A 12,759-nucleotide genomic window follows, 5' to 3' on the forward strand; every position below is an offset into this window, starting at 1 on the left:
AAACAACTTCTGCCACGGTAATACCCACTCATTGTGGGCTTGCTCTGCTGTTTAACCTTCCCTTGACTATCTCAGTAGAAAAAAAAAAAAAAAAAAGTGCCTTTTTTCCTTAAAGGCAAAATGTTTCAGAGCTGCATTTAAGCAGGGCACGATCACCCACGCTTGGGTCCTCTGGAGAGTGCCCGAGGTAGAAGCTCAGAAATGTCTCTGGAACTGCAATTCATGGCACACCAAGACACTTAGGTGGCTCCAGTAAGGATTATTCATTACCCAGTGGGACTGTGCTCACATACCACAGCACATCCCTCTCGCTGGCACGTGCACCGACGCCGACTCCTCAAGTGTTAATTACCCGAGTGTTAATTGCACGTGGCTGCGTTTTTTTTTTTCCCCCGACGGGAATGAAAGCTAAATAGTCGAGGAACTCCAAGTGATACACCCCTGGGGAAAGCCCTTGCAATCTGACTAACTCAAACCCTCCATCTGAGGAGCACACCGTGTGACAGACACGCACGCCGTACGAGGCAGCGCAGCGAGGAAGATCGGAATCAGGTGTTCCTGCCAAAATCAATATTTGTAAATATTTATAACTATGGGGACTCCTGCACATGTTCAATGTCACTGCTTCCACTACTTATGAAAAAGGCACAAACGTGCAACTGTACCTGAAGTTAGGGCTGCTGGTGCTCCTCATAGATTAATGTTAATTAATGGAATAAGGAGAACGTAGAGCATTTCCAGGTATTTATCAACTGGGACGACTCAGCAGAGCAGGGAATGTTGCCATCCCATTCCTCACGTGTCTTCAGCAGAATGGGGACTGACACCTTATCAGTTAGCACACTGCCCAACTCCGTGACACAAATAAACCTCTTTATAAGCAAAGTGGTGCTAAAAGAGCTTCCTTCCGTCACCACAAGTGAAAAAGCAGTGCCCAAAAACCTTCCAAGAAGGTAGGGAGTGCCCTCCCAGGAAGCTCATGGTGCTGCCAGCAAAGATCTCGTTTAGCAGAGAGAACCAGGATGCATTTCATGGAGACACGTTGCATGAAGCCTTGCACAACCACTCCTTGGTTTGCTAGATGAGCAGCAAGAATGTAGGTCCTTCCTGCATCCCAGTACCCTGCAGACACTACCTTATTCTTCCCCCAAAAGCCAGGCACTCCTCCCTGCCCACGCTCCTCTGCTTCTTCCTTCCCAGACAACCATCATTTTAAAGGTGCTTCTGTCATTTACTTCACATCCTGCCGTGGTAGACCTGATTAAAATCTGCAAAGCAGGAGAAGTTTTGAAGCTCAGACTATTTCTCCTAAGGTTTTTGTAATATGTATTTGGAATAGCTTAATGCAATTAGTGGAAGGCAGTGTGAAGCTATCTGAACCCAGACAGCTCACTCTTACTCACACAGGTAATCCCACATGCCAGTCTGGGTGAACAACAGTTGGCTTATTTACGCTGATAAATGTTTCCTGTGATCCAAAGCAGCTCAGTGCTATGGCCAAGTCCTAACTTGGATCTCAATCTGTGCCTGAGATCACCTCCTGAAGGTGCTTCAGCCTGGTGGGACATCACCCAAAGCACTTCTGCTGCTCTTTGGATTTGTAGGCGATTCCTACTTCTTCCTAGCACAGGGCAGCTAGGTTAAGAAGAAACATTGATGAAAAGGTAGCCTGATCCTCTACCTCTGGGTCAAAATTCCTCCTCACACATACACATGGTTTCCATCTCAGACCAAGGTTATGCTGGCATAGTCCAGCCTGTCATAAGAAGGCTGCAGCCCGAGGATCTCTTCCAGGCAAGCTCAGAGACTTCATGCATTTACTTCACCTGCCACCCCTGAACAAGAGGTTGGTCTCTGATGGAGGTGATAGCTTCGAAGAAGTTGTAAGGATATATAAGCAAAATATTAGCTTCAAACCTGACACCTTAATACCAGGCAAGACCAAAAAAACCTCCCAAGCAGATCTTCTCAGCACCCCCTGAACTTAAGGGCTGAGTTAAAGTACAATGACCCAGTGAGTGCTTTCAGAAGCTTCACGTAATTGTCCTCTCACCAGGCAGACAAGTAAGGCTGGGGCTTTGGTGCAAACAGTGGCCTTAGGGCAAATCATCTGCCATCTGCTTTGGCAAAATTCTACAGTTTCTGAGGGTTGAAACAGGTATTTAAAAGGCTCTGGAGCTCAGATTCTACAAAAATAAAAGAAAATTGTAGGTGATGATGAAGAAAGAACTTGCCAAGATACACACACATCAAATCACAGCCTCCTCCTCCCCAATCATTAGCATAGAGGTGGAAGCAAAGCATGGATTTTGACACATTTCTGGGAGAACTGTTGTACTGGGTTATTTTAGGGCCATGTCAAACGTTCCTTTGGCTGGACTCTCTCTGCTTCATCTTCTCCCCATCTTGTTTACCCAAGTCTCAGGCTGTAGCTCCAGTTTCAGGATTCTCTCTCTTTGCTCCATCCCAGCATGTTTCAGATATCTCCTGGAGCACCAGAGGACAGTAGGAACTACTCAGGGAAACAGGGGGACAAAGGGGGGAAGTTGAGGTTTTCAGCAGAAGCCAAGAGACAAAAATCTGAAAGCACAGCTCAGAAGGATGATTGTCTATCATCTCTTTTCTTGGACACATCTGCAGCTGAATGTACATTTGGAGCATCCCTCCCAGCTCCCAGGCAGGCTGACAGCAGGCAGGCCCGTGCCAGAAGATCCCATGGCCAGCACCTCTTTGCTAGGCAGGGAAAAGATCCTTCCCAGTTGACAGCTTCCTGGGCTAGAGACTGATCTTGGTGAGACACATCCTACTGAGAATATTCCTGGCCTAACAGCAGGATTCACTCATGCCCTGATTCTCTGTGTGTTCCCTGAGACTGCTTCAAGTCGATTTGATGGAGTTCAAAAACAAGATAAAGTTGGAGCTGAAAATTCAGAGGTGTGAACTGCAAGATATTCCTTCTTCTGCTGTTTATTTTGAAATTCCAAATTGAATAGACACCATAAGGCTTCCAGCTTTAAAAATATATATCACTGTGCCCCACACAGTTTTACTGGGAGAGAAACTCATGCTTATAAAGGACGAAAGAAGAGAAGTTTGATCACTTCAAAAGCTGTCTGGACTCCACAGAAAAAGTGAACATGTGCTCCCCCCAAAAAAAGATCTGTATCTGCTTGTCAGCCAGCAAACTCTGCCATTTCTGCCATTTACGTCAGACTTTCAGCCTTCAGAATACCCAGAAGTCACCCAATTTAAATCCCACTTCAGGAGATTCAGGAAAAGAAAATGCTCTGGGTGAACGGCTCTTCTTTGGCTTCACCAAAGGAACACGGAGCAGCCACGCTCTGGGGGCAACAGGGCTTGTAGCCCCCAACACTGACAGCTCAAAATATGCTGCTGGAAAGTTCTGAACCTCTATACAGCACAAGGAGGACAAGGTTGGCTGTCACCAGCAGACTCCACGGGCACCAGTTCAGGGGGTCACAGGATGAAAGCCACCACGTTCACCGACTGCAGCGAGACCTGCGACTTCACTTTGTGACCGAGGCTTTTGCATCTCAAACTCTGGTTTATGCATCTCAAGCCTGAGAAAAAATCTACAGTTCTCATTCTGCTCCTTCCATCCTGCAAACTCTGGCCCATCTCAAAAGAGGTTAAAAGGACACGCACTGCTTCTACCTGGTTTAAAGAAGGTCTGGAAGGACCAGTGCAGACAACCCTCCTGGCTGAGCAATCCAGCTGCAGTCCATAAACCACCAGTGCCAGACAGGAAGGTGCCCAAATTAACCCAGTCTGTTGCATGACTTCTTCAACCAAGAGATGGGGCTTCCAGCTGTCCAAGCTGCTGGAAGATTTTGCTGACATACCAACCCCTTTATGTGCAATTTGTCCTCACCCTTCTTGGAAAAGATCTTCACTTCAAGGCTGAGGGAAGTCACTCCCCAACCCTTCAAAGAAGGCAAACACTCTGACCTTACAGAAGTTTTCCCCAGGCAGTAAATCCAGGGTTACTTCCATCAGAAGGTAAGTTCTGCAGGATCCAGGTCTAAGTCTTAAGAGTCAGCTCCATGTACCAGAAAAATGGGGGGAGGTCACCAAAAGAGAACAGGAAGCCATCTAGAAATAGCAAGAGAGCACGGTACAACACATTCAAGTAGTAACAAGGCACAAAACGTTCAGTCTGGGTTATGTGGGGTTTTTTTCACCACTGACTGTACCCAGCTGCAGTTTTCTAGGATGAATAATCCTATCATGTCAGGATACAGACAAAGGCAGACACCTGGTATCTCCAGGCTTTTCAAGTTTCTCTTTAAGAGGATGCAGGCTGTGAGGAACAGCAGAGAGGCACAGAGGTGAGGGGAGGGAGTCCCTCTGTGCTGGCTGCTGCAGGCAGGAAGGATGGAGCAGACCTGCTCGGCCACGGGAGTCAGGACACAGGGATGTCAAATGAAGTTTGCACTTCCAGAGTCCAACGTGGGGAGGAGGACACAGGGGGAAGGGGATGTTTTGCAGGAACCGAGATGGCAGCTTCAGTGTCCCCAGCCCAGGGGTCCAGGCAAGGTGCCACCCGACAGAGCTGCAAGGGAGAAGCAGATGACACCAACCTCATCAGCAGATTTGAAACAAGCAATTTTTTTCCCCATGAAGCAGGAATTGGCACAGAAAGGCCACAAAACAACCAGGTTCTGGGCAGCTACCCTGAAAGCAGCCACACTTAAAAGCCAATGGAATTAGTGCCCAGTGAGCTATCCTGAAAGCAAACCTGTCACTCCAAGGGCAGGTGGCTCCAAATGAAAGCAAAGAGCAGTTTCCCACTGTAGCATCAACACAACACACAGTAAGTGTAGATATCATTGGAAAAAACCCTACATTTTTCCTTACAGCATTGCAAAATCTGTCTGGAAGGTTCCCTGCAAGGCTTCTGCCTTCCAAAGTGAAAAACAAGGAACGGCCAGAGAGCTTCATCCCACGTCTCCAAAGAAGGGGCTAACACCTTGGATGTGTTACCACCTCTCAATCAGGGCTCAGAAGCTGCACTGATGAAAAAAAAATGTCATTTGAAACCAGACAAAAATAACGAGGCCATCTCCCCAGGCTTTACCTGAATGTTGAGATATAAATATATATATATATATATATATATATATAAAGTCAATGTCTGAAAACATTCCACCTATTTATTTTTATTTATTGGCATAAAGCCACTAGGCAGCCCAGCATACTGTTTAACACAGGGAATTGCTGTGTTGATAGAAAACAATTCCAGAATCACCTCCTCAGCAAACTCGGTTCCAAAGCTGCTGTAGCTGCTGACACACAGAGTCATGACTCCTCTGGCCATGCAGGACACGTACAGCCCAGCACTCCCTCTGCTCCTGATGCAAATACTCTTCTCTCAGCTGCTGGGAAAGCCAGGAATAGCACTGCACGGCAGGATGAACACCTTTGCTTGCCTCCAGGTTAGGATTTCAGGTCCAGGAGGAGCTGTGAGGCTCGGCTGCTTGCCTGTGGTGCTGCCCCATCACCGTCAGGACTCTCCTGGTGTCTGCTGTCATGTGCTCACACTGACGTGCGTCAGCATCCTGGAGAAGTTTCCGGCTTCAGCTATAAAACAGCCAGAGCTGGGAAGAGCCCTGCTCCGAGCTGGGGCAGCGCAGGGACGGAAGAGATTAACCACATTCCCCACCACCTCCTCCGCTGAGCTCACACCGCCCGAGGTGCCTCCAGCCCTGCCAGAGTGAGGGAGGATCCTGCCCCTCTTCAATCATCTCTCTCCAGCCCTTGACCAGAAGGCAAATGGAAAAGCTTTTTGGTAACTTCCAGCTGATCTTGGCCGGGAATGAGTGACTCAAGAAGGAAAAAATTTACTGCCGATTCCTTTGCAATCAAAGGTCAAGCAAAGCTCACGCTGGGACCTGCAGAGAAGCCTTTCCACCATCTCACCGGCAACGGCCCGGGCGCCAGGCTCCTTATTCCATCCTTATTTTTGTTTAGGAAAGCAGATTTGAAAGCCATAAATACTGTTACACATCTGGCGAGGCACGCCTGAGCGGAAAATCCATCTGGCTGAAGGTAAGTGGCTGGAGGAGAAGAGCAGAGCCCTGGCCTCTGCCCCCGGGCAGCCCGCAGCAGCCTCTGGTGCTCACCAGCTCCCTTTCCAGCACCACTTTGGGATGTCGAGCTCCAGCAAGCTGCAAAGCCGTGCTGTAGTTGTGAAAGACAGTTTTCTCTATTTCCATATGGTGTGAAGCCTTCATAAGGCTCAGCTTATTTTCCCTAAACATGTCAGGGGTTTCTCATTACTCCCCACGTGCGACGATCCCGCTCCCTCCGCGCGCCGGGCTCTAACTGCATCCCTTGTACCTCCCTTCCACAAATATTATTGCACCCGTAGCCTGGCTCGACAAGCTGCACGATCTTCTGGAATTTGCCACCTTGAGATGGGGGCTACTTCTTCCAAAATGCAATGCCTACGAAAGCAAGGACTGCTCGGTGGGGAGGAGGGAAGGAATGGCAGGAGCAGTCAGGACTGCAACCACCCCATCCCCTCCTGTTGTGAGATGTTGGATGATGAAAACTGGGCTGCTGAAATACAACCAAGTTCTGGAAAATGCCCAGACTTTGAGATTTCAACAGGAAAAAAGTTATCTACTTGAACAGAAAAACAAGACAGACGTGCATCTTTCAAGCCAAATTGCATTTACTTAAGATGTTTCTTATACTAGTGCTTTGTTTGGGAGATACTTCCCCCCACCTCTTAATTCGCACCGAGTCAGAACAGCTCCTCTGTTCACACTGAAGGAATAAAAGAAAGAAAAACACAAAACGTGATTCCTGTTGGACCACCGAAGATTTCAAACATTTTAAATAAGCTCTTTAAAATTTTGAAAGTGCTGTTGGCTGTAACTTAGCAATGCTGGCTCTACAGATGTCTGTCCAAAACAGAGTTCCCCACCCCCCACTTTGGCTACAAGAGCTCCTTCAGAAATGCATCAAAAATGTGGGTTTTTTTTACTCTTAGCAGCAGAAGCCCAGCCACTGAATTCCTGTTGACAAAACTATTCAACATCTAGAAGTGGAAGAGTGCAACTGTACTTGAACCTGAGCATCTTGCTGAAAGAAGGAATCAATGAAATGTTTGCTCTGAATAAGTAACTGTGCCCAGACACTGCTCTGCTATATCCAAAACTATGCTTACAATCTAGGAATTGTGAGCAAAAGTCTTAGAAACAGACAGGATAAAGCACAGAAACTGCTGCTCAAGTGCACAAACAGATGAACAAAGCAATGCTTTGCACTTGTTGATTCAAATGGTGGAGGTCAGGCTGCAAGGAAAAAAGCCAAATCAATTGATTCCAGATAGTGCTCGGTATGCAAAACCCAGGAAGATGCAGAAAGTCATTCTGCTTTGCAGAAATAGTTCACAAAGTCATTGCAGGATTTAATATTCGGTTAACAAAGGCCCTGATCACCTCCAAGGAATCCAGTGCCTGGGAGAAAGTAAAAAACCTGCCATTTTGTTCAACATCAGAATAAGTTTAGAGCTTTGATGTTTGCACCTTTAAGTTTTGGGTTGTTTCATAAGATTTTGAGGTTGTTGTGATGCTGAAAATTCTAATCAAACTGCACGAGCTCTGCATTTTTGGAAAGGAAGGTTGTGAGATCACTTCAAGAAGGATATTGAGGTGCTGGAGCAGGTCCAGAGGAGACCAACAAGACTGGTGAAAGGGCTAGAGGGAAAGTCTTACAGGGATAGGCTGAGGGAGCTGGGGTTGTTTAGCCTGGAGAAGAGGAGACTCAGGGGACACCTTCTCACTCTCTTCATCTACCTGAAGGGAGGTTGTAGTCAAGTGAGGACTGGGCTCTTTTTGCAGGCAACAAGGCAAGAGGGCTTGGCCTGAAGCTCTTTCAGGGGAGGTTTAGGTTGGATATTAGGAAGTACTTCCTCACAGAGAGGGTGACTAGACATGGTAATGGACATCCTAGGGAAGTGGTGGAGGCACCATCCCTGGAGGTGTTCAATGAAAGGCTGGAGGTGGCACCTGGTGCCATAATCTAGCTGATGTGGTGGTGTCAGGTCATAGGCTGGACTTGATGATCTTAAAGGTCTTTTCCAGCCTTGGTGATTTCTGTGAAGATGCAGAATCACAGGACATTAGCTGCTGAAAGCTTTCTGAATCAAAAACCACCAATGTTGAGGAAGACATTGAAGGTGTCCAAGAACCAAATCCAGTGCAGCAGAAAGGCACGCTGCAAGCACACTCTTGTCTTTACACATAATATTAACCAACAGAAATCTGGGTAGGTTTAGGTTCCCAAGCCTTTTCTTAGCCAAAGTGAGACTTGACCTCCACCCAAGGAAGAAACTTGACCATAAAAAAAATTGCTAAAAGCAATGGACTTGTGACTCCATCATTACGATGCCATAAGCTCAAGCCAGGAAACACTTTCAGCTGGAGAATCCCACAACTACGTCGCTCAGTCTAAACAACTTCTGCATATTGAACAGTTTGCTTTGGAGGCAGAAGGCTGATTGAATTCTTCATCTCATCAGTGACGCCATAAAAAGGAGCTCTCAAGAGGGATGTCAAGAAATTTGCTGCTTCCTTGATGGATTTTGTCAATGCTTGAGTAAACAGACAAGGTGACAGACTGCATCCCCACTGCTGCTCCTCCCCACGCCAGAGCTCAGCCCAGCAGGAACACATCTGCTTAGATCTTTCCCAAAACCTGGAAGTTTTCATGCTCGTGGCAGTAAGAGATAAGGAGAGAAGCAGTAGGAAGCATCTCCTTGATCCAATGTAGGTGCAAGAGCCAGCCCTCCCCTTGCACACGTGGAGCATGAACGTGTACACATGGGTCCTGCAGACACACCCTGAGCAGCTGCTTTAAAAAAATTATCCGCCTGAATTCCTCCAAAAAGTGCTTTGCATCTTCATTTCAGTCTGTTTCTATACTAAATGTCAGAGTCTGCTTCACTTCGACAGGATACGAACTTTTTGTTGCCTTTAATATCCCCCCTGTTTTTTTCACAGGCCCATAAAGAAGCTGAACAGCTCAAAGCCCAGAATACAAGGTTATAAACTTTAGTTCTCTGGGCAAAGTAACAGCAGCCCTGCACCTCCAGTCACTGCACTGAACACAGCTGCCAGTTGGTTTCATCTGAGAGGCATCTAAACACGGGCTGGCTTATGAACACAAATGTAAGGAGTGAGTTTTCCCAAAAAAAGTGCATGATGATGACATATCAGCGTCCTGCTTTGTTTGGTTTGGGGTTTTTTTTAGGGGAGATCTCATGAGGTTTATTTCAATACTGTGCTGTTTTATTTTTAAAGCAATTCTGGGCATGGTGACACATTTACTACTATGGGAGATCACCTTGCAGGTCATCCTTTTTCACACGGGATTATATCTTGCCTATTTTAAGTTTTGGATCTAGCCAAGCTTACACATTCAGAGGAAGAACTTCATTACCCAATGGTCTAGATATACTGTGCTAACTGGCTTCTCAAAATTAGATCTTGACTTCCTTCTAAAGCAGACTTCTACCAGATTCAGTCATAGCTGTAACATAAACAAGAGCAAGTGTGTTCCTACAATCAGTGTTAGAGCCTGTCCAATCAAATGAATGACTCTTTTAATACGAAAATGTCTAAGGGCACATGCAATTAGAAGAATATTTGCTACAGTATTTCTCATCCTTTCCTTTTTAATGTACTACGTGAATCACAGATGCTGTAGCTGTTCTTGTGCTATTCCTGCACAAATGTGTACATTTTAACACGTGTATCCATACATAACTACATACATACACACACTTAGATACACTTACTATGCATGCATACAACTGGATATATTAAGGTATTTACATGCATGCACCTCCCCACACCTTTGTCCTGAAGAGAGCACAGAAGACCCCCTAAGGCCACAGGTGTTTGCTGCTAATCAATCTTCAAACAACAACTGCTCTTACAAACCCAGGCTCATACCTGTGTTTGAAAAGTCTGTAAATAACACACCATTAACTTCAAATCCTGCCTTCCCCACTCTGACGACGTGTAGTTTGTCTTCCAATGGCAACTACATAAGGTTGAACTGAGGTTGCTTTTTAATATCACATTAAAGCTGTTTCTCATGTGCGGTGCTAATCCCCCTTTGAAAAGAGAGCATGGTAGCAAGTGGGAAAGCTTCCATTGCCATGGCAACAGTCTAGCACTGTGAAATATTTATATAATGTCTAACATGTCCACTCTGCAACAACCATCTTCTAAACCGTCCTTCCCACTTGTCCCATGTGTTATGTTCTCTCTCTCCGTCCCGTGCGACGGAGCGGCCCAACTTGTACCCTGGGTCTCTGGAAAACCTCCTGCTGTGCAGACCAACCTGTACCCCGTGTGTCCATGAGATGGACAAACGGACATCAGCCTTTCCTGCTCCTGCTGAGACACTAAGGTCCAAATACTTGGTTTGCACCTTGAGCTGAGTGCACGTGTCCAGTTTACATACCGTTCTACTCCCAAATATCTAACATTAGTATCGGAAACGCCCTCCCGGGGAGTTAAATTCCACTAGCATTTCCCAAATGCAGGGAAAGCAAGCTGCCTGCTGGCAGTGGGGCACAGCACCTCTGCATACATGCAGATGGGTGGATGACATTCAACATGACACCAGCTTACCTTGCTCCCTCTCCTCCACCCTATCTCCCCCTTTTAAATCCTGGTGCTCTCATCCCTTTACAAAAGATAAACAGGCCAGCACAGGATAGAATCCTACTAATCATTTGGAAAAACCTTTGAGCCCATCAAGTCCAACCACTGACCCAGCACTGCCAAGGCCACCACTGCACCATGCCCCTCAGCACCACATCTCCAGGGCTTTGAAACCCCTCCAGGGATGGGGACTCCACCTTGGGCAGCCTGGTCCTGGGCCTGACAACCTTTTCCACTAATAAATTGTTCCCAAGATCCAACCTCAACCTCCCCTGGGCAACTTGAGGCCGTTCGCTCTTGTTCTATCGCATTTCCTCTTGTCCTATCACTTGTAACTTTGGAGAATGTCCACCCCCCAAAATAAATTGGTGGGGAGGGGATCCTGTCACCCCCTCCCCACACCTTGGAGCTGCCCACCACTTACCTTGATGTGCTCATGCAGCTGGGCCTCGTGCTGCCGGGAGAGCTGCTCGTGCTGCCGCTGGAACTCGGCGATGAGGATCTGTCTCTGGATCTGCTGCTTCTGCTTGAGTGCCAGGAGCTCCTGCTGGAGCTGCTGTTCCCGCAGCGTTGGCTCCGTCACGGGCATGGAAAACTGGTGGTCCAAGCGCAGATCCATGGGGACTGAAGTCGGTGCAACTTGCAAGGGCAGTGCTGTGGTCACATCAACTACAATATGAAAACAACAGCAGAGTTCGATGTATCCTCGTTCACACAGGGATCTAGTTTTTACAGTGCCCGGCAAAGACCTTGAGGATCCATGGACTGAACCAAGAACAGCACCAATAAACTCACACCACTTACGAAGTGCTAATAAAGCACTACAGGAATTCAGAGTTCAAGCCGTTTTCCTCCAACCATCACCTCCTACAAATCTGTGCTTTCTCTAAAAGCAAAGACTTCACCACATCACACGGGACCCTTCTTGATACCCATATCCCACATCTGGATATTCAAAACACATCTCCTTTCCACTCTTCAAACACCACTTGAGATGAGAAGGATAAAGATTAATAATCAGACTTCACAGAAAGGACCCACCTTGACTTACAATGGGTCAGCTGAAGGGACTCTATGGTCAGGAACATGAAGGTCCCCCTTAAAAAAACGTGGGCAGAAAAACATTATGTGCTGTATCCTTTATAACCAGCTTTGGGAAGGAGCTTAGCCACAAACCAATAGGTAGTGAAGCATCTAAGAAAAATTAAGTGCTTCTATGACAGACTTCAGTGACATCTGACTGGGATGCTGCAGAGCAGGAGCGTTGGGAAGCAGATGCCCAAATGGTGGCTGTGCCAAGACTTGCCTCCATCCTTCAAACTCCAAGTGGGACAAACCAAGACTGAAGAAAAGTAACCTGTACTAAGAGGATGTACTTCATCCAGCTTCATCCTAAGAGATGCACAGAAAAACTAGCACCTTGATCATCTGTGTAGCAACGTGGAGTTCTTTGCTTACACAGAAAGCATCTCCCTGAAGATGAGAAGCTTGTAGTAAAAAAGGGCAGCAACAGCACTCTACAAAAAAAAAAAAAAAAACACCTTTGCAGTAACTGAGCTCAGCTTGTTTCTGCTAAAATCCTATGAACAACTAGAAATGCCTAAATTCCACTTGAATGACAGTTCTGCATCTCACATGCACTCTGTGCAACATGTAGTGCCTTTGTCTACAGAGCAGTCACTCAATAACTCTTCTGATACCTTTCAGTGAACATCACCTGCAGAACAGGAGAGGATAACCCTCAGAGACCACTTGGAGTCAAGTGTGAAGCATTCAAAATGCTTGAGGACACTGTGCTAAATGCAGCACACGGCCCTGGTCACACGAGCCACTTCACTGTCACCTTTCTGTGCCATCCCCCAGAGAGAGCCAGACCAATACTTGGCACATGCCCACACACAACACTGCAAACTCTTATCAGAACATCAGTATTAGCCATTCCAGGGGAAGAGTTTTAATAGGATTTTCTCCAAAATGCTATCCAGTTATTTATTTTTGCCAGTAATTAAGAAATGCTGGTGAAATCTGAAGCTAAATGAAGCACAGAGGCACA

General features: G+C 46.7%; 1 protein-coding gene across 11 annotated transcripts in view; it reads right to left on the reverse strand.

The window, feature by feature from the left end:
- HDAC4 (histone deacetylase 4) overlaps positions 1-12,759 on the reverse strand; it is a 251,960-nt gene that overhangs the window by 108,840 nt on the left and 130,361 nt on the right. For all 11 annotated transcript variants that reach the window (XM_051623785.1, XM_051623784.1, XM_051623787.1 and 8 more), the window contains one exon: positions 11,131-11,375. In XM_051623785.1, coding sequence (XP_051479745.1) covers positions 11,131-11,375 — 245 coding nt within the window. The remainder of the gene's footprint in view (positions 1-11,130; positions 11,376-12,759) is intronic.

This window comes from Apus apus, chromosome 6 (assembly GCF_020740795.1).
Source record: "Apus apus isolate bApuApu2 chromosome 6, bApuApu2.pri.cur, whole genome shotgun sequence".
Taxonomy (NCBI): domain Eukaryota; kingdom Metazoa; phylum Chordata; class Aves; order Apodiformes; family Apodidae; genus Apus; species Apus apus.